The 18,992-nt window shown below is 46.7% G+C and overlaps 1 protein-coding gene across 1 annotated transcript in view; it reads left to right on the top strand.

Annotated features, from left to right (window-relative positions):
• RHPN2 (rhophilin Rho GTPase binding protein 2) overlaps window positions 1–18,992 on the top strand; it is a 56,711-nt gene that overhangs the window by 4,802 nt on the left and 32,917 nt on the right. The window contains exon 2 of the mRNA XM_039231928.1: window positions 6,414–6,529. Coding sequence (XP_039087859.1) covers window positions 6,414–6,529 — 116 coding nt within the window. The remainder of the gene's footprint in view (window positions 1–6,413; window positions 6,530–18,992) is intronic.

The raw sequence follows: 18,992 nt of genomic DNA on the forward strand, positions 1-18,992 counted from the left end.
TCATCTCCATGAAGTGTAATTAATTCTGTGTTAGGTACATGTGTATATCATGTCATTAGGAGCATATTTGGTGCGGGGAAGCTTTCCGGGGGGCCAGGTCTGCGGTGCACAGTGTGGGTCATGGGGGCTCATGAGCTCCAGGTTTACCGGGTGTCGGCACCCATCCCCTTGGAGACTTGAATCCTCTCCCAGATTGGGAGGGCGGGAGGAGGGGTGTGAAGGTTGCTGATGCAGCCCTCTACCCCTCCCAGTACACCACCATGGTCCCAGCCGGGTCCTTAAAGGCCAGGCTGGCTCCAAGTTGATCGTGGCCTTGGTGAGCATCTGCCTGGTGCCCTGGTGCACGCTAGCAGCCCAGAGGCGTGTATGACAGCCCCCTCTTCACATTGCTGGATCCTGGCCAGGAGGGGTCCCCTGGGAGAAACAGAATTTTCAGGGTGACTCAGAGGAGAGTCAGCATGATGAGCTAGCTGTAACAGTATGAATCTCCCTTGCTTCCTGGGGCTATTTGGATGGTTCCCAAGACACCACCCATTGATACCGAGCATTGGCTTTAGCCTGCTCACCACTTCCTTCTTTGGCTCAGGTACTAGAGTCTCGTGACAGGCTGCATTGGAGGTGGCCACAGAGGACAGTGGAATTGCAGGTGCAGCCCAGCCACAGGACGGGGTGTCTGGCAGAGTGGGGGGCGAGGGGTGCTGGCTGGGAGCGGGGTCTGCTGCCTGCAGCACCAGGGACAGGGGGAGGGATGTGAGTCCTTCTGGCCTTTCCAGTCAGACCGTCACAGTTCGCTGTGGCCATATGCCCTTAGAAAGTCCCAGGTTTTGATTGGGTTATAAGAAGAGGAAAGGGCAGGTGATGGAGAACTTCAGGCGTAGCTTCTTTCTGGGGCCTCTGGGTAGCTCAGCTGGTTAAGCATCAGACTCTTGATCTCAGCTCAGGTCTTGATCTCAGGATCATGAGTTCAAGCCCTGGGTTGGGCTCTATGCCCGCCATGGAACCTCCTTAAAAAATTAAAAAAAAAAAAAAAAAAGTAGTTCTTTTTCTCCAATGTTACTTGTATTATAAAAGTACAATGAAGTATTGTAATTACAGAGAAAAGTAATTACAAAAATGTACAAATTCACACCCACACACCAGCCCTTCTCCCACACAGACACACTTTTCAGGCAGGAACTGTTAGCTATGGGTGAGGGAATCCTACTAGATGAATGAAGTAAGCAGGTCATGCGTTGGGACTGAAAATATATTTGACTCATGGAGATTTTGGCGATGGTAAAAGCTTTGTTATTCATTCAGCACGTTGCACAGTAACTGAGTGGTGTGCAGGAGGTATTGGTAAAGCTTTGTAGAAGTGACTGCAGGGAGCCTTTAGTTGGGATTATGGCGAAGTGTTGAGTTCATACTGTGGCCTCCTTGCCCCCCATGTGAATGGCTGGGGGTGCTGGAGACAAGCCGGTGCTCCGTGATTCGCAGCCCCGGCTCCTGGCCGGGATCCTGGCAGGGCAGGAGGGCTCTTGAAAAATGCCAGACTTTTGTTTTAATTTTTGTGGATGTGGAAAAGCAAGATTCTGTTTCATCCAGCCTGCCCTGAATCAGCATCACTGCGAAAAGTTAAATTGCATGTATGTGTGTAGTGCAGGGATTGCATGCTATTTCGGTGCTTTCTGGTTGACAGCTTCTGGCTAACTCATAAACAAACAATTCTGTTTTCCAGAGTTTGGTGGTTGAGTGGGGGAATTGCATCATCAGGAAGGAGTGAGAAAGGCAGAGAAAATAGAAAACATCTTTGTGCTACAGGAGCAAAGCCTCCTCTTTCCCATGCCCTGTGAGAGGGGTTCTAGCTAGGAGATCCTGCCCTGTCACCCCGTACGCAGTCTTATACCTGACCTGGGGACCCCAGGGTCACACTGTGCCTTCATTTTGTTGCGAAAACATCTACGTGCAGAAGCTTTTTGACTGCGTGGAAGAAGAGCCCATACTGGTTTTCTGGGTAGAGGGGAGCCAGGCGCCCGGCGCTGAGCTGAGTGGGGCCCCTGGGGGAGGAAAGCCTGCTCCAATCCCTCTGCATCTGCCTTCTCGATGACCTGGCCTTTCCTCCTGTCTGGTGTCTGTCTCTGGAGGTATAGGTTGAGTACCTTCTCCTTTCTTCCAAATGAAGTGCCTGCAATTTGTGCCAGGGTATCGCTTCTAAACACTTGCTTGCCAGCTGAGCAGTGTGACTGGGGGAGGTTGACAAGTGGAGTTTTCACTCGAGGTGAACTGATTCTAGTTAGGACTAATTAAAAAATGAGTTGCAGGGGCGCCTGGGTGGCTTAGTCGGTTAAGCGTCCGACTTTCGCTTAGGTCATGATCTCGCGGTTCGTGGGTTCGGGCCCCGCGTCGGGCTCTGTGCTGACAGCCAGCTCAGAGCCTGGAGCCTGTTTCAGTCTGTGACTCCCTCTCTCTCTGACCCTCCTCTGCTCACACTCTCTCTCTCTCTCCTAGAAATAAATAAAACATTAAAAAAAAAAGATTTAAAAAATGAGTTGCAGATGCCAGAAAAACCCAGTCTAAAATGGCACATGCACGAACACACTGGGCACATCCCTGCAATGGAATTCTGCACGGCAATAAAAAGAGCAAACCACCGAGAAGTGCAACAGTGTGGATGAATCTCAGAGCATAATAATTGAACATAACACGCCAGAGTATGTGCTGTACGATTTCATTTCTGTGAAGTTCTAGAACAAGCAACAGTCTATGGTGATGGAAACCAGAGTATTGGTGGCCTGGGGATGATGAAGATGTTCTAATTATTTTTTGATGTTTATTTATTTTAGAGAGAGAGAGAGAGAGAGTATGAGGGGGGAGGGGCAGAGGGAGAGCGGGCCAGAGGAACCAAAGTGGGCTCTGTGCTGACAGCAGCGAGCCCGATGTGGGTCTTGAACTCACAAACTGCAAGATCACAACCTGAGCCGAAGTCAGATGCTCAACCGACTGAGCCACCCAGGTGCCCTGAAAATGTTCTAAGTTTGATTGAGGTAGTGATTCCAGAGGTTTATACATTCGTCCAAACCCATTGAGCTGTGTATTTAGAATCTATGTATTTTATTATACATAAATTATACTGCCATTTAAAAAATGGTTGAGGCAAGAAAGGGAATGCATTGGCTCCTGTAACTGAGCAGTCCAGAGGAATGGCTGCAGGCCTGGCTTGATCTAGGGTTCGGGTGCTGCTAGTAGCAGTTTCTTATCTGTGTTCCCCCTGGACTGGTATTTATTTCTGGGGAGACATTCCCCTGCTGGTGGTAAAGGCCAGTGGGGGAAAAAAATGAAGGCGTCTTCCTCATGGGTTCTGATTATCCTCTGTCAGGTGCTCACTCTGAGTCCATCTTAGGGCCAGCGGCCTTCAGTTTCCAACTGACCAGGCGAGAGGTCAGTGTTCTTCCTCTTGGAAAGGAGGTGGGGGAGCGCTGAGTTACCACCCTTGATTGTCAAGGGCTACAAGGTGGGAGAGTGGGACCAGGTCACCGTGCCCAGAGTATGCACAGTGATGCCACCCCTTGGCCAGGAAGCCCGTGAGAGATGTGTGGGGGCTGCAGGCAAGCTGTCCCAGCCAGCATAGCCCCGAATTCCCGCTGCTGGCTGCCTCACGGCTCATCTTAAGAGTGGCAGCAGGGATGCAGGCTTGAGTTTGACTCCCACTCTCCCTGCCTTGAGTAGCTCACTTACTGTGCAAGCCTCAGGACTGTGGGATCTCAGATGCTGTAGCAGGGTCTGTACCAGACGTCTGACTCCTGGGACATGCCCTGCAGTGAAGTTGGGGCCTCACTCAGTATTTACTTTTCTGGGCGTTGGCTGTTGGACCATCTTCCAGCGTTTTAACACCAATACAAATGCCCACACACACATTCCATGTGGCGGAGAGACTCACTTCACTGTAGGACTTGTAGACCGTGACCTCTGAGGCCAGGACAGTTCAGCCCCCCACCCCCACCTCCCCATTATTCCTGGTTCCCAGGTTAAGGAGGTGTGACAGGTGCCGCCTGGGGCCCTGGCACAAACCTTCATTGCAGTTTGCAGAAGCTCTCCATCCTGTTAGGAACCCACCAAGAACTGAGGCATGAGCGAGGACCTTGGGTCCCCACCAGCAGAGAACCATCGAAGGGGCCAGTGGACAGCTCGCAGCCTCTGGAGATGCCAGGGGCCTTTATGGCAGTCTTGCCCAGACTTGCTTCTCGGGGCTTCTGGAAGCTTCCACATAGTCCTGTGGGTGTTCCTGGTGTTTCCACCTGGCCCAACATTCCTACCTGTCAGTAAGAAGTAATGTCGTTTTGGTTCCAATTACTCAGTCATATCTAATCCTAAGCATTCCTGTGTCTTATCTGGAAACTTGACTCCACATCTGTGGGCCAGCCAGAAGTTGGGTCGAGTATAGGAGCAGGAAAAAGTTCTTATCCGGGAGCTGGAATGGCCGCTTATCTTAGCGCTGGGAGTGTCCATAAAGGAATGCGTTATTAAAGCTTCTCTGTGAAATGGAACACAGCTTGGGTGAACCATGTGATTTTTGAGTCAGATCAAGCCATCCCTTCTCAGTAATTTTAGAAAGTGTAAAGGAAAAGAGGAGAGTCATTATTTTAGGCTTTGAATATTCAATTAGCTTGACATTAAAGACCTTTTAGTCTTATATCTGGAAAAAGTTTTCTGACTTTTAAATCAGAGATCATTGAATGCTTTGAAAGATGTTAACGTTAAGACCAGTCCAAATCAGAGTCTGAATACCTGTGTCATTTGAACTCTGGCGGGTGGGGGGGTTGCCTGGGGGCATGTGGGTGGTGATCTGGTAAGAATGAGAAATCTTTGTAGAAGGAGAAATGTAAGTAACTCATGTCTGACCCACTAGTCCAAAGGCCACTGATATGGGGAATCCCTGAGAAGATTAGGGTTCTGAGTAACTTCTCCCTCCTTGGGGTAGAGGCCATGGGCCTGGGTAGGGCAGAGGTGGGGCCGAGCTGAAGGGCAGTGACACAGCTGGAAAGGGCATCTTTTCATGGAGTGCTGCTCACCAGCCCCTCCTGGGCCGTGTAACCACAGCACCCTCTGTGGGCAGGACCTAATGATAAGCAAGGCTGGCCCCTGCCTGGCATCTGGGGCTCTCTGGAATGTTCCTTCCATCCCCTAACTGATGAGGTCTGCTCACTTTCCGTAGGCTGATGGCACCAACCATGTGGTTTATGATGAACACCTGCTGGGAGTCTAGAATTTTGGCATGTGCCAGGCAGGGGGTGGCTTTGTGATTAGTTCCCAGTAAAATCCCTGGGCATCGATTTTCTAATGGACCAACCTGGGCAGTGACTTCACATCCATGTTACTGCATTTTTGTCACTGGGGGAAGAATAGGCTCTGTGTGTGACCTGGGCAGTGACATCACATCCATGTTACTGCATTTTTGTCACTGGGGGAAGAATAGGCTCATGTGTGACCCCTCATGGGAGGGAGAAGCATAAGGAATCCTGCACATGGATTGTTCCAGACTCTACCCGTGTCTTTTCCTCTGTGTCCAGCTCTGTCCTTACTGAGCTGCTGTTGTATAGCTGTGAGTGCATCTGTACACTGCGTCCTGTGAGACTTAATGAATCTCTGAACATGGGGCTGGTCTTGGGAATTCCCAACATCACACCAATAGGAAAAATAACGGCACATGCATGAAATGCATGAGCAAGAAAGAACCAATTCACAGTGGCTGTTTTGGAGTTGCATCATTATGAGTGACTTTTATTTTGTTTTATACTTTTCAACGTTCTATGTGTTTTCCATTTTGATGTTACTTTTATTTTCGGAAAAGGTTTGTTTTTAAAACATTCTTCTTATATTAGACGTTGTCATTTTTATTTTTAAAGTTTATTTATTTTGAGAGAGAGAGCAAGAGAGAGAGAGCATGTGCATGCAAGAGAGAGTGCATGAGAGCAGGAGAGGGGCAGAGAGAGAGAGAGAGAGAGAGAGAGAGAGAGAGAATCCCAAGTAGCGTGCTGTCAGCGCAGAGCCCACTGGGCTCGATCCCATGAGCCACTAGATCATGACCTGAACCGAAATCAAGAGTTGGACACTCAACCAACTGAGCCCCTAAATGTTGTCATTTTTATTTTTATATTTTAGTTTTAGTTTTCTGTTTTATTTATTTTTGAGAGAGGAAGAGACAGAGTGTGAGCGGGGAGAGGCAGAGAGAGAGAGGGAGACACAGAATCCGAAGCAGTCTACAGGCTCTGAGCTGTCAGCGCAGAGCCCGACATGGGGCCTGAGTTCACAAACCTTGAGATCATGACCTGAGCCGAAGTCTGATGTTTAACCGACTGAGCCACCCAGGCGCCCCCTAAACATTGTCATTTTTAGAGTGGCTGACCTCTGAAGGGTCATCTCTTATTTTCCCTTAGGGTTGCAACCCCCTTGCACAAACTGGCCGAAGCAAACTGCAGAACCAGAGGGCTGCCTTGAACCAGCAGATCCTGAAAGCCGTGAGGATGAGAACAGGAGCAGAAAACCTTCTGAAGTAAGTGTCTGCTGGCTCTACTGCCTCAGCGGGGAGCCAGCCTCTCCCGGAGCCTGTCCCTAAACGCCTGCCCAGCTTCCTCTCTAGCTCTCGGTTTAAACTTTGGGTTCCTTCCTTGTTTCTGGTGCCTGGAGCAGGCCCTTCGTTGCCTGGAGCTTGACTATGTTAAAGACCAGTATTTTACCCCACCTGTCTATGTGTTTGGGGCTAGGGGAAGCCAGTGATCACATTCCTGTTTGTCTTCTCGGCTTTCTATGCGACTCGTCTGTCTGTTTTCTTTGTTGCCTAGTGGGGAAACCAAGCCTGGTTTAGAATCACTGCTTGGTAAGTGTTTGTTGGATGTAGAAAGGAGAGGAAAGGCAGGAGGGAAGGGAAGGGACAGTTCTATTTCCAGTGCCCAGCCCTCTATTGAGAGGCTCCAGTATAATCCTATGGCTTCCGGGCACTCATTATTATGCTCCGATGGTAAACTAGTTACTTATCAAGCCTAGAACTCGGTGAAGCTTTGCCTGTGTCATAGGCAGCTGGAAGCCCTCCCTGCACCCCTCAGTGCAATACGAGAGAGTGTGCCCGGCTCCCCTTGTGTACAAAGAGTGCAGACTTTCTTCTTCCTTCAGAGTTCTGGGGGTAACTCTTGTCAGCCCCATGCCATCAGGGGATCCAGGGTAGGCGCCGTGCCTGCTGCCCGGCTAAGTGAGACCGATTCTTCCTGGAGCCTTGGAAAGAGATGCGGGGCGCTTGCAGGGACCTGGAGCCCGGAAACCCGGCAGGAGATGGATAACGGGTGTTCCCTGTGGGTCAGTCGCACTGTTGGAGGCGTTTGGGAGCCCAGAGGCTGTTGGGAAAGACAGATACACCAAACCGGGTGTTCATAACAGAGCTGCAATAGTCAGATGCTCACAGATATGTACAAGTAGCATGATCATCTCCTCCACATGAGCTGCTCACCTGAGCACTCAGGAAAGACAGGAGGAGGGTTTCTGATCATGAACTTAGGGTAGACGCATTTTGGGATCCATCCGTGTTTGCTCCCTAGGAAAGCTGTCTGAGCTATTAAGTGAGTGGAACAGGAAGATGCCCTATATATGAATTTTAAAGGGTTTGTATGGTCGCTTTTGTGCACGCACAGACTTCTTCCAGAAAGGATGACGAAAGAAGCCATTATAGTTGCCTCTTGGGAGGAAGACCAGGGATGGGGTGGAGGATACTCTTACCTGTAATGTTACTGCCTCCAGGATATGGGTTTTCTTTTACAAAGAGCATGGATTACTTTCTTTCATTTTTCTTGTGAAATCCTGCAAAGGCCCAGAAGGTGATACCACCGACCACCTGAACCTGCCACGGACCTGGGAACAACAGTGTTGTGCCTTGTGTAGGCATCGATACTCACGGACTAGCAGAGAACACAAGTCCTGGGGCGTCCAGGCTTCCAGGACCCTCTTCTCCAACTATTTCTATAACGGGGGGAAGCTAGGTCATTACTGGAGGAGACTAGGAAGCTACTACAACATTTCACCCTTTTTTTTTTTTTTTGGTTTTAATTTACTTATTTTTAAGTACTCTCTACACCCAATGTGGGGCTCGAACTCATGACCCTGAGATGACTAGACTCATGACTGAGCCAGCCAGGTGCCCCAGTACATTTCACCTTGTATTTTGTTTTTTTAAAAAACTCTTTAAAATTGATTATTTATTTTTGAGAGAGAGAGAAAATATGAGCGGGAGAGGGAGAGAGAGAGAGGGAGAATCTCAAGCAGGCTCTGGCCTCGAACTCATGAAACTATGAGATCACGACCTGAGCCGAAATCAAGACCCAGCCGTTTCACTGACCGAGCCACCCACCCAGGCGTCCCAACATCTCACCTTTTAAAATGTTGGGCAGTGTCCCTGTCCCCAGAGACATCTGGAGACCTGGAGACCGTCAGGGCTGCAGTGTGTGGACCTCATGTGCAGCTTAAGGAGGGGCTCCGATTCAGGAGTGTGGGCCCCGGGCTGGGCTTGCCGTGCCGGGAAGGGCGTAGGCGTGTTTCCCCCAGTGTGGTTTGTGGCTGCAGTTTTGGCTGAAGCTTTTGATGGGCCAGCCCTGTGGCTCAGGGGGCGGGCAGGCAGCCTTGAGTCTGTGGCTCCCCAGGAGCAGACTGCAGTCGACTGGCCCGTCATTCACCTAGTAAATGAATTTGTTGAGCCCCCAGGAAGCGGCAGGCACCGTTTGAGGTACGCGAGGAGAAGGCTGTAGGCCCTGCTTTCCCGACGCTGAATCTCTTGTGGGGGGACCTTACTCACCGTAAGCCACTTATGTCAGAGGTGATACTTTCTAGGGTGTCGATGGAAAGGAAGTGGGGTAGAAGTTGACAGTGTGGTGCAGCCTGAGAAACAGGCCAGTCAGGGAGGCCCTTTCTGACCAGGGGCCTTGGTGTTTTCAAGACGCAAACCAGCGTGGGTTTGTTTTTTGTTTTTTGTTTTTTGTTTTTTTTGTCTGTCTTCCTCTTTTAATGACACCAGCAAGCAGCCTCTGAGGCCCAGTGGTTCAAGCTCATTGTCAAGTTAGCGTTTGTTGAGCTGGCAGCGTGGGGGTTGGGTGGGGTTGTTAATGATTTTCGCAGTGACCTGACCTAAAAGTTCAGAGCGGCCCTTTCTGGAGAGTGTTGGGAGAGGGAGCCCTGCAGGTATTTATTAATCTGACAACAGTAGCACCAACGGTTTCCCAAAAACAAATGGGGCGTCCAGCCAAGGCCAGCTCTGGCCCCACGGCTGTCCCTGGGTGGCTGATTAGGTGGCTGTCCCTGCTGGCAACGGATGGTGTAAGTCATAAATTGAGCCCTGCTCTCCTGTGCACCTGTTTTCAGGTTCCCGATGTGTCCTCCACAGCTCTCAGATAAAGATCGAGCAGTTGGGACTAGGTAGGGTGGCCTTTGGGAAAGTGTCCTCCAAAATGCAGGAATGCAAGGGCCCAGTGCTTACCCGCATTGGTAGGGGCTGCGACGCTGGGCATGGAACTGGCCGGAGCCAGGCTTTGTACCCCTTCAAGGTCTCCCTCCTCCTCTGAGCCATATCGGCCTAGAGCCCGTGAGCTTCCTGAGGTTGGATTAGGAAGATAGCAGTTATTTTAAATGTACTTTTCCAGGCTAAGCAGGGACAATATTCTCTCTCTTTTCCCAGAGCCCTGCCCTCCCTTGAGAAAAGCTGGGGTAGAAATGTGATGACATTTCTCTGAAACAGAGATGGGTCTTTGTAAAGTTGAAAGCAACTCGCCACATAGTTTAGCTTTAACTAAATGGGCCTTTGAACGAGGGCGGGTCAGTTAACATCTTTGGGGTTTAGGTTCCCCTCTTGGACTGAGAGCTTCAGGCTGGAGCAGGACTGGCCCACTCTGAGGCTTACAGGGGCCGGGCCAGCTTGGGAAAGAGCGGAGGGGGCTGGGCCTGCTGTTGGGAGGCAGTAGAGAGTGGTGGGGATGGTGGTGAAGTGCAGAGCGCGTGCTTTCTCTGGAGGGACCACCCACAGTCTGCCTCATAGGGAGGGCACAGCGAGGGTTGCCAGATCTTTGGATTCTCTTTTTCCAGAAGATAGAGATCTGATCTTTTTCTCTCCTTTTTACTTTTCTTTCTTTCTTTTTTAAATCTTCTGATATTGGAATTTTTAAATTTTGGCACATAGTTCAAAAGGGGAAGCATCACACCCTGAGGGCCAAATGAACTGTCCCCTGGACCTCCAGTTTGTGACCACTGAACCAGAGGGTCGTGAAGTGCTGGGCAGAGGTGGCCAGGGGCAGCCTCAGCGGTAACAAGCATGACTTGAGGTTCGTGGCTGCTCACACGGTCAATTAGGATAGAGGCTGGTGTATGTTTGTGCAGTGGGGTGTGTGAGTCCCCCGTGGCCTTTGGGGCTCGCAGCAACCCCGAGGCCTGCCTTCCTATGCTGGGAGCAGGTATCCTGCCAGACCAGCTGATCTGCCTGCCGCCTTAGCTGGGTGGCCACATGAGGTCACCAGGTGGTACTTGCAGGATTTGGGGTCAGATGGATTAAGGTCAGACTGTTTCAATCAGGTATCTGAAGCTGGTGCAAGTCTTCATGCTTATCAACATGCCTGTTCCTGAGGGGACAATTTTACTGGAAGATATGACAGCAAAAGATTCCACTAAAGCCAATGGAGTTATATGGGTCAACATTCAAAATTCACACACAGCTGTAAAACAAAACACAGGACCTTGCAGAAAGTTTGGACTTGGAGCAGAGATACAAGCCATCATCATGTGAGGGCTTCTTGAGGTCAAAAGGGTCTCGGCAGTCCAAATTCAGAGGAAGAAGAATGCATGGAAATAGTTTGAATATGGCCTTCCTTGTTGAGTTCATCACTCATAGACAGTGAGTGAGACATCTTCTCATTCTTGACTTTTTTGCAGCACGTGTGTGCTCTTTATGAAGTATACAAGGGAAAAGGTCTTTCCTTGGTGGCCCAGGCCTGAGGGAGGCCATGGAGGACCTGGGCCGAAACACCCTTTTGCTTCATCCTGGTGGGCCTCAAGTGCTCTTTTGGTTTGTTTGTTTGTTTGTTTATGAGAGAGAGAGGGTGAATGAGGCAGAGAGAGGATCATAAGCAGGCCCCACACTCAGCGTAGAGCCTGACATGGGGCTTGATCCCATGACCCTGGGATCATGACCTGAGCCAAAATCGAGACTCACTCAACTGATTGAGCCCCCCCAGGGACCCCAAGGCCTCTTTTGGCTGTAACATCAGTTACCGGGCCACAAGCTTCTCGGAGGAAGTTTGCACCCAAGGGAAAGGTGAGAAAAAAGCCATGTTCTCCCATGGAAGCAGTTTGTTGGCATCTGGAAAGGCAGCCCAGATGCAGAGCACCAGTACCGAGGAGATGGGGGCCCCGGTTTTAATTCCTAATTTGGGCCAGCTGATTCCATTTTTGTATGTTCCCCCAGACTGTTCCCCCAGCCTGGGCACATACAGTTTGATTTACCTTATTTGAGAAGCCCCTTCCACCAGTGAAAAATCATTATCTGTACTAGAAGCAGCTCACACTCTAGGGTTTTCCATTTCATCATTGTACACAAAGCTAGCACTGTGGAAACTGACTCTGACGCCCCACCTGGCCACCAGCTTTTCCCAGAGTGACCCACATGGAGGTCCACATCCAAAGAGCAGCTCGCTGATTTGTTGCAAATCCTAAATCTTAATTTGCCAAATCAAGAGGGAAGAGAAGGGGCAAATCAATATATAGAGGAGAAAAGTCAAGAGTTGGCCTGTTTGGGGGTCTTGCAGGTATTTGGGCAAGGGCCTTAGGGTGTAAATTGGTATATTTAAGCTGGATCCACTCTGTTGCAGAGAACCAGCTCCACTGCGCCCCCCGCCTCCCCGTTTCTTCTAGAAAGCGGTGTTTACTCTGCCATTTTTTTCTTTCATTAGCTGAAATTTGTTGAGCTCCTCATCAAGTGGAAAAGACAATGCCAGTTTCTAGGAGAAGTGGAAAGAACCAGAAATATATATATTTGGTCTCTATGCCTGGTTCCTGGCACAGAGCTCCTAGAACTCTTGGAATCTCCTGTCCTCTGTGTGTTAATGAAGTGACTCCTAATGGGGGAAGGGAGCCTTCAAGATGGGGTCTGTTTACCAGAAAGACCAAATCTGAGTAGAGGGTTAGTCCCCACCCCTGGACCTTTGGGGAAGGGAAAGGGGCTGAAGAGTGGGTTCAATCACTAACACCCAGTGATTTAATCAATTGTGCCCACATAATGAAGTGATGAAACCTCCATAAAACCCCTCACAATGAGGTTTGGGGGCTTCCAGATGAGTGAACACATCAAGGTGCCAGAAGGGTGGTGTGCCTGGAGAGGGCATGGAGGCTGCTTCACCCCTCATTGGCCAATGGGTCTCTTCCATCTGACTGTTCTTAAGATGTGTCCTTTAAAATAAACCAGAGAGGGTGCCTGGGTGGCTCAGTTGGTTAAGTGTCCAACTTCGGCTCAGGTCATGATCTCGAAGTTCATGAGTTTGAGCCCCACATCAGGCTCTGTGCTGACGGCCGAGAGCCTGGAGCCTGCTTAGGATTCTGTGTCTCCTTCTCTGTCTGCCCCTCTCCCATTTGTGCTCTCTCTCTCTCAAAAAAAAATTAAACATTAAAAGTTTTTTTGCTACACTTTTTTTTTTTTTAATGTTTTATTTATTTCTAGGAGAGAGAGACAGCGTGAGCAGGGGAGGGTCAGAGAGAGAGGGAGTCACAGACTGAAACAGGCTCCAGGCTCCGAGCTGGCAGTCAGCACAGAGCCCGACGCGAGGCTTGAACCCACGAACCGCGAGATCATGACCTAAGCGAAAGTCGGACGCTTAACCGACTAAGCCACCCAGGCGCCCCTAAACATTAAAAAATTTTAAAAGAATAAAATAACCACAGTAAATGTAAGTAAAGTGTTTTCCCGAGTTTTCTGAGTCATTCTGGCAAATTATCATAGAAGGGTGTTGTGGGAACCCTTGATCTGTAGCTGGCTGGTCACAAGTATGGGTGCCCCCCCCCCCAAACCTTGCATCTGACACCTGAGATGGCAGCAGTCTTGTGGCACTGAGCCTTTAACCTGGAAGAATTAAACTAAATTGAAGTGTTGGGCACCCAGTTGGGGTCAGAGATCAGAAATGGAGAGTTGAAAATACCACTGTTTTAAAAAAACTAAGCTATTTGAATTAGAATGGAATCATTGGTGTGCATCACATGAATGCTTTGGCTTGGGCAACTTTTGTCTTAGGGAGTATGTTTGTGTATGGGTATACTGTGTTGTGATATAAAATGTGTTTCTTACTGATAATCATGCTTCACCCCCTCCCCCCAAATTCCCAAACTGATGTTCTTCACCAGACTGAGCTTCCAATATCATTGCCCAGGTGGGGAGCTCCGATGTGTACGTGTGAGGACTTAACGAGCAGGAACAGTAAAACCACAAGTGTCATCATATCTGCTGCCAGGGTCAAGCATGGCTTTTTCTGAGGAGGTGTGACATAAGCATGTGGGTTCAAGAAGCAGGAGATCGGTGAAGGGAGGGAAGACATATAAATACATCATGGAGAGAAACTGATGGGCCCACATATGTGACAAGTCAGGAAGCACCCCAGTGGAGAGGGCAGAGTGTAGGGGAAGTGGCTTAGCGTTTTATTTTCTGGAGGAAAGGCAGGTGAGCAAAGCAAGCGCCAGGCAGGTGGCTGGGTTTTCATCGGCTGGGGAGGGGAAGGTGAACGGGTAGTGTCGCTGGCTGGCTGGAGCTCTTGGCTGATGAGCCTTGGGTGTTCTCATCTGTGAACTGAGGAGGTTCTAGTAGCTGGTCTGAGGAATGACGGAGGATTTGGCAGGATGGCTCAGGGGAATGTACTCAGCAAGGTCTGGCTCAAGACTTGCTTGTTAACTGTTATTTTTGCAGTGATTCCTAATCTGTAAAATGTACCTGTAAATCTTCCAGGAAGCATCCAACCTTCTGCTTTGAAGACTTGGGTAACGTTTATCCCTTCATATCGCTTAAGCCATTCTGTTCTCTGGATGTGTCATATTTTGCATATCCACTTGCCAGTTAGTGGAGGGATATCTGGGTATTTTCTTCTTTTTGGCTATTATGAATAATGCTACAGTAAACATTAACATACACGTCTTTGTTGGGATGTACATTTTCATTTCTCTCATAGATTCCTAGCAGTGGAATATGCGGTTGTGTGATAAGTTTATGTTTCTCATTGTTAAAAACTACCCAGCTGTTTTTTCCAAAGTGGCCATGTCATTTACATTCAGCGGTGTAGGAGGGTTCCGGTTCTCTGCATCCTCAACAACACTTGTTATTGTTTCTTTTTTATCCTGCCAGTCGAGTCGTGTATTGGTATCTCATCTGGTTTTAATGTGTATTTCCCTATATTGACTGATGACGTTCACCATCTTTTTGTATGTTTATTAGTGACTCATATATATTCTTTAGTAAAATGTGTATTCAAATCTTCTGTACATTTTATGAATTCAGAAAGTTGCAGGCTACAAAATCGATATACAGAAATCTGTTGTATTTCTACGCATGAATAACAAATTATCAGAAAGAGAAAATAAGAAAACCTTTCCACTCACAACTGCATCAAAAATAATACAATACCTAGGAATACATTTAACAATAGAGGTGAAAGACCTGTACACTGTTAACTATGGCACTGATGAGAGAACTTAAAGATACAAATACATGGAAAGACATTCCATGCTCATGGACTGGAAGAATTAATATTGTTAAAATGTCCATATAGCCAAAGCAATCTACAAATTCACTGCAGTCCCTATCACAATTCCAATGGCACTCTTCGGAAATAGATAAAATAATTCTAAAACTTCCATGGAACCACAAAAGAGCCTGAATAGTTAAAGCAATCATGAGAAAGAAGAACAAAGCTGGAGGCATCACGCTTCCTGATTTCAAACTATATCACAAAGCTGTAGTCATCAAAACAGTATGGTACTAGTGTCAAAACAGACACATAGATGAATGAAACAGAATACAGAGTGCAGAAACAAACCCATGCATATATGGTCAATCAACTTATGACAAAGGAGCCAAGAATATACAATGGGGAAAGGATAGTCTCTTAGTGATGGGGAAACTGGACAGCCACATGCAAAAGATGAAACTGAACTGCTCTCTTACACTTTGCACAAATACTAACTCAAAATGGATTAAAGACTTCAGTATATGACCTGAAATCATAAAAGTCCTACGAGAAAACATAGGGAATAAGCCCTTGACATTGATCATGGCAGTGAATTTTTGCCTTTGACACCAGAAGCAAAGGCAGCAAAGCAAAAAACAAATGGGGCTACGTCAACCTACAAAGCTTCTCCACAGCAAGGAAACCATCAACGGAATGAAAAGGCAACCTACCGAATAGGAGAAAATATTTGTAACTCATGTATCTGATAAGGGGTTAATACAGAAATATAGAAAGAACTCATATAACTCAACAGCACAAAAACAAACAATCTGATTATAAAATGGCAGAGCACCTGAATAGACATTTTTCTAAAGAAGACACACAGATGGCCAACAGACACATGAAAAGATGCTCAGCATCACTCATTATCAGGGAAAGGCAAATCAAAACTACAGTCAGATCTCACACCTGTTAGAACGGCTATTATCAAAAAGAGAAGAAATAACAAGTGTTGGTGAGGACATGGAGAAAAGGGAACCCTTGTGCACTGTTGGTGGGAATATAAATTGGTGTAGCCACTATGGAAAATAGTATGGAGTTCCCTTTAAAAAATTAAAAGTAGAACTACCATGCAATCCAGCAATTCTACTTCTGAGTATATTTCTGAGGAGGACAAAAACACTAACTCAAAAAGATATCTGCACCCCCATGTTCCTTGCAGCATTATTTGCAATAGATAAGATATGGAAACAGCCTAAGTGTCCATCATTGGATGAATGGATGAAGAAGACGTGGTATGTATACATATGCAGTGTAATATTATTCGTCCATAAAGAAGCATGAAATCTTACCTTTGTGACAATATAATATGGATGGACTTCGAGGGTATTGTGCTGAGTGAAATAAGTCATACAGAGAAATGCCATATGAGCTCACTTACATGTGCAATCTATTAAGAAAAAGAAAACAACTCATAGCTACAGAGAACAGATGGAATGTTGCTAGAGTTGGGGGTTGGGAGATAGGTGAAATGGGTAAAGGGTGTCAAGAGGCACAAACTTTCAGTTATAAAATAAATAGGTGATGGGGATGTGGTGTACAGCATGGTGACTCTGGTTAATAATACTGTATTGCAGGAGCACTTGGGTGGCCCAGTGGTTGAGTGTCTGATTCTTGATTTCGGCTTGGGTCATGATCTCATGGGTTGTGGGTTCAAGCCCCGTGTTGGGCTCCTGCTTGGGATCCTTTCTCTCCCTCTCTCTCTCTCTGCCTCTCCCCTACTCATGCTCTCTCTGTCTCTCAAAAAAAAAAGAAAAAAAAAAGTATTGCATGTTTTAAAGTTGCTAAGAGAGTAAATATTAAAAGGTCTTATCACACACAAAAACCCTGTAACTATGGTGACAAATATTGTTTGTGCTGATCATTTTGCAATATATAAATATCGAATTATTATGATATTTACCTGAAACTAATATGTCATATGTCAATTTGACCTTAATTTAAAAACTTTTCTGCCCATTAAAAAACTATAAAGCCTTTTTATTACTTAATTAAAAGAACTCTTCATATATCTGGATACAAATTCTTTATCAGGTATATAATTTGCAAATATTCTCTCCTAGACTATGGCTTGTGTATTTTTAAAATAGTATCTCCTGAAGCACAGAAGTTTTTATTTATTTATTTTTTAAATCAAGAAGCCCATTTTATTTATTATTTTTCTCAATTTGCCTTTTTTCGTTTTTTTAAACAGTTTATTGTCAGGTTGGTTTCCATATAACACCCAGTGCTCATCCCCACAAGTGCCCTCCACCATGCCAATCTCCCCCCTTCAGCTCCCCCCCATACCGATCAGTCCTCAATTTGTTCTCAACATTCAAGAGTCTCTCATGGTTTGCCTCCCTCCCTCCCTCTCCCCAAGTATTTTTCCCCTTCTTCTCCCTCATGGTTCTCCATTAAGTTCCTCATAATTCACCTATATGTGCAAACATATGGTAGCTGTCCTTCTCTGCCTGACATATTTCACTTAGCATGACACCCTCTAGTTCCATCCATGTTGCGACACATGGCCAGATTTCATTCTTTCTCATTCCCATGTGGTGTTCCATTGTATAGATAAACCACATCTTCTTGATCCATTCGTCCGTTGATGGACACGTAGGCTCTTTCCATGTTTTGGCTATTGTTGAGAGTGCTGCTATGAACATTGGGGTACATGAGCCCCTATGCATCAGCACTCCTGTATCCCTTGGGTAAATTCCTAGCAGTGCTATTGCTGGGTCATAGGGGAGTTCTATTGTTAATTTTTTGAGGAACCTCCACACTGTTTTCCAGAGGGGCTGTACCAGTTTACATTCCCACCAAGAGTGTAGGAGGGTGCCCGTTTCTCCACATCCTCGCCAGCATGTAGAGTTCTCTGATTTGTTCATTTTAGCCACTCTGACTGGCGTGAAGTGGTATCTCAATGTGGTTTTGATTTGTATTTCCCCTGATGAGGGACTCTGAGCATCATTTCATGTGTCTGTTGGCCATCTGGATGTCCTCTTTGGAGAAGTGTCTGTTCATGTCTTCTGCCCATTTCTTCACTGGATTATCTGTTTTTTGGTATGGAGTTTGGTGAGTTCCTTATAGATTTTGGATACTAGCCCTTTATCTGATAGGTCATTTGCAACTATCTTTTCCCATTCTGTCAGTTACCTATTAGTTTTATGGATTGTTTCCTTTGCCACACAGAAACTTTTTATCTTGATGAGGTCCCAATAGTTCATTTTTGCCCTTGATTACCTTGCCTTTGGGGATGTGTCAAGTAAGAAATTGCTGCAGTTGAGGTCAAGGAGGTTGTTTCCTGCTTTCTTCTTTAGTGTTTTGATGGTTTCCTGTCTCACATTCAGGTCCTTTATCCATTTTGAGTTTATTTTTAGCACAGAAGTATTTTAATTTGAGAGAGTCCAATTCAATTTCTTCTTTTAATGGATTATGCTTTTGGTATATAGCTAAGTACACATTGCCAAGCCCAAGATCATGAAAATTTCCTTCTGTATTTTCTTTTTTTAATTTTAACTTTTTAAATGTATTTTTTTAATTAAAAATATTTTAAAATATTTATTTTTTAGAGAGAGTGAGACACAGAGTGTGAGCAGTGGAGTGGCAGAGAGAGGGAAATAGAATCTGAAGCAGGCTCCAGGCTCTGAGCTTTCAGCATAGAGCCCACAAAGGGCTCGAACTCATGAAGTGTAAGATGATGACCTGAGCCAAAGTTGGACGCTTAACTGACTGAGCCACCTAGGCACCCTAATGTTTATTTATTTTTGAGAGAGAGAGCACCAGCAGGGAAGAGGCAGAGAGAGAGGGAGACACAGAATCTGAAGCAGACTCTATTCTCTGAGCTGTCAGCACAGAGCCTGATGCAGAGCTTGAACTCATGAACTGTGAGATCATGACCTGATCCAAAATCAGACGCTTAACTGACTGAGCCACCCAGGCGCCCCTATATTTTCTTCTAGAAGTGGTTGAGTTTTAGATCTTATATCGAAGTCTCTGATCCATTTTCACTTAATATTTATGTATTTTATGAGATTTAGATTGAGGTTTATTTTTTGCTGATTGTACAAAAAAGAGTTATCAGAGCAGGCCTGAGACAGCTATCCTTAGAAAGCTTATTTGCAAGGTTGTCCCTTGGCTGGTGTCTGGAAACTTAATTTCAGAACAGTTTCCACCATTTCCAGAACTGATAAGAATGATTTGCACAAATAGTGTCGTTTCTGTTGAATGCCTGCTTACTGGGAGTCTGGA

The sequence above is a fragment of the Hyaena hyaena genome, unplaced genomic scaffold (assembly GCF_003009895.1).
Source record: "Hyaena hyaena isolate Hyena2069 unplaced genomic scaffold, ASM300989v1 scaffold_61, whole genome shotgun sequence".
NCBI classification, from domain to species: Eukaryota; Metazoa; Chordata; class Mammalia; order Carnivora; family Hyaenidae; genus Hyaena; species Hyaena hyaena.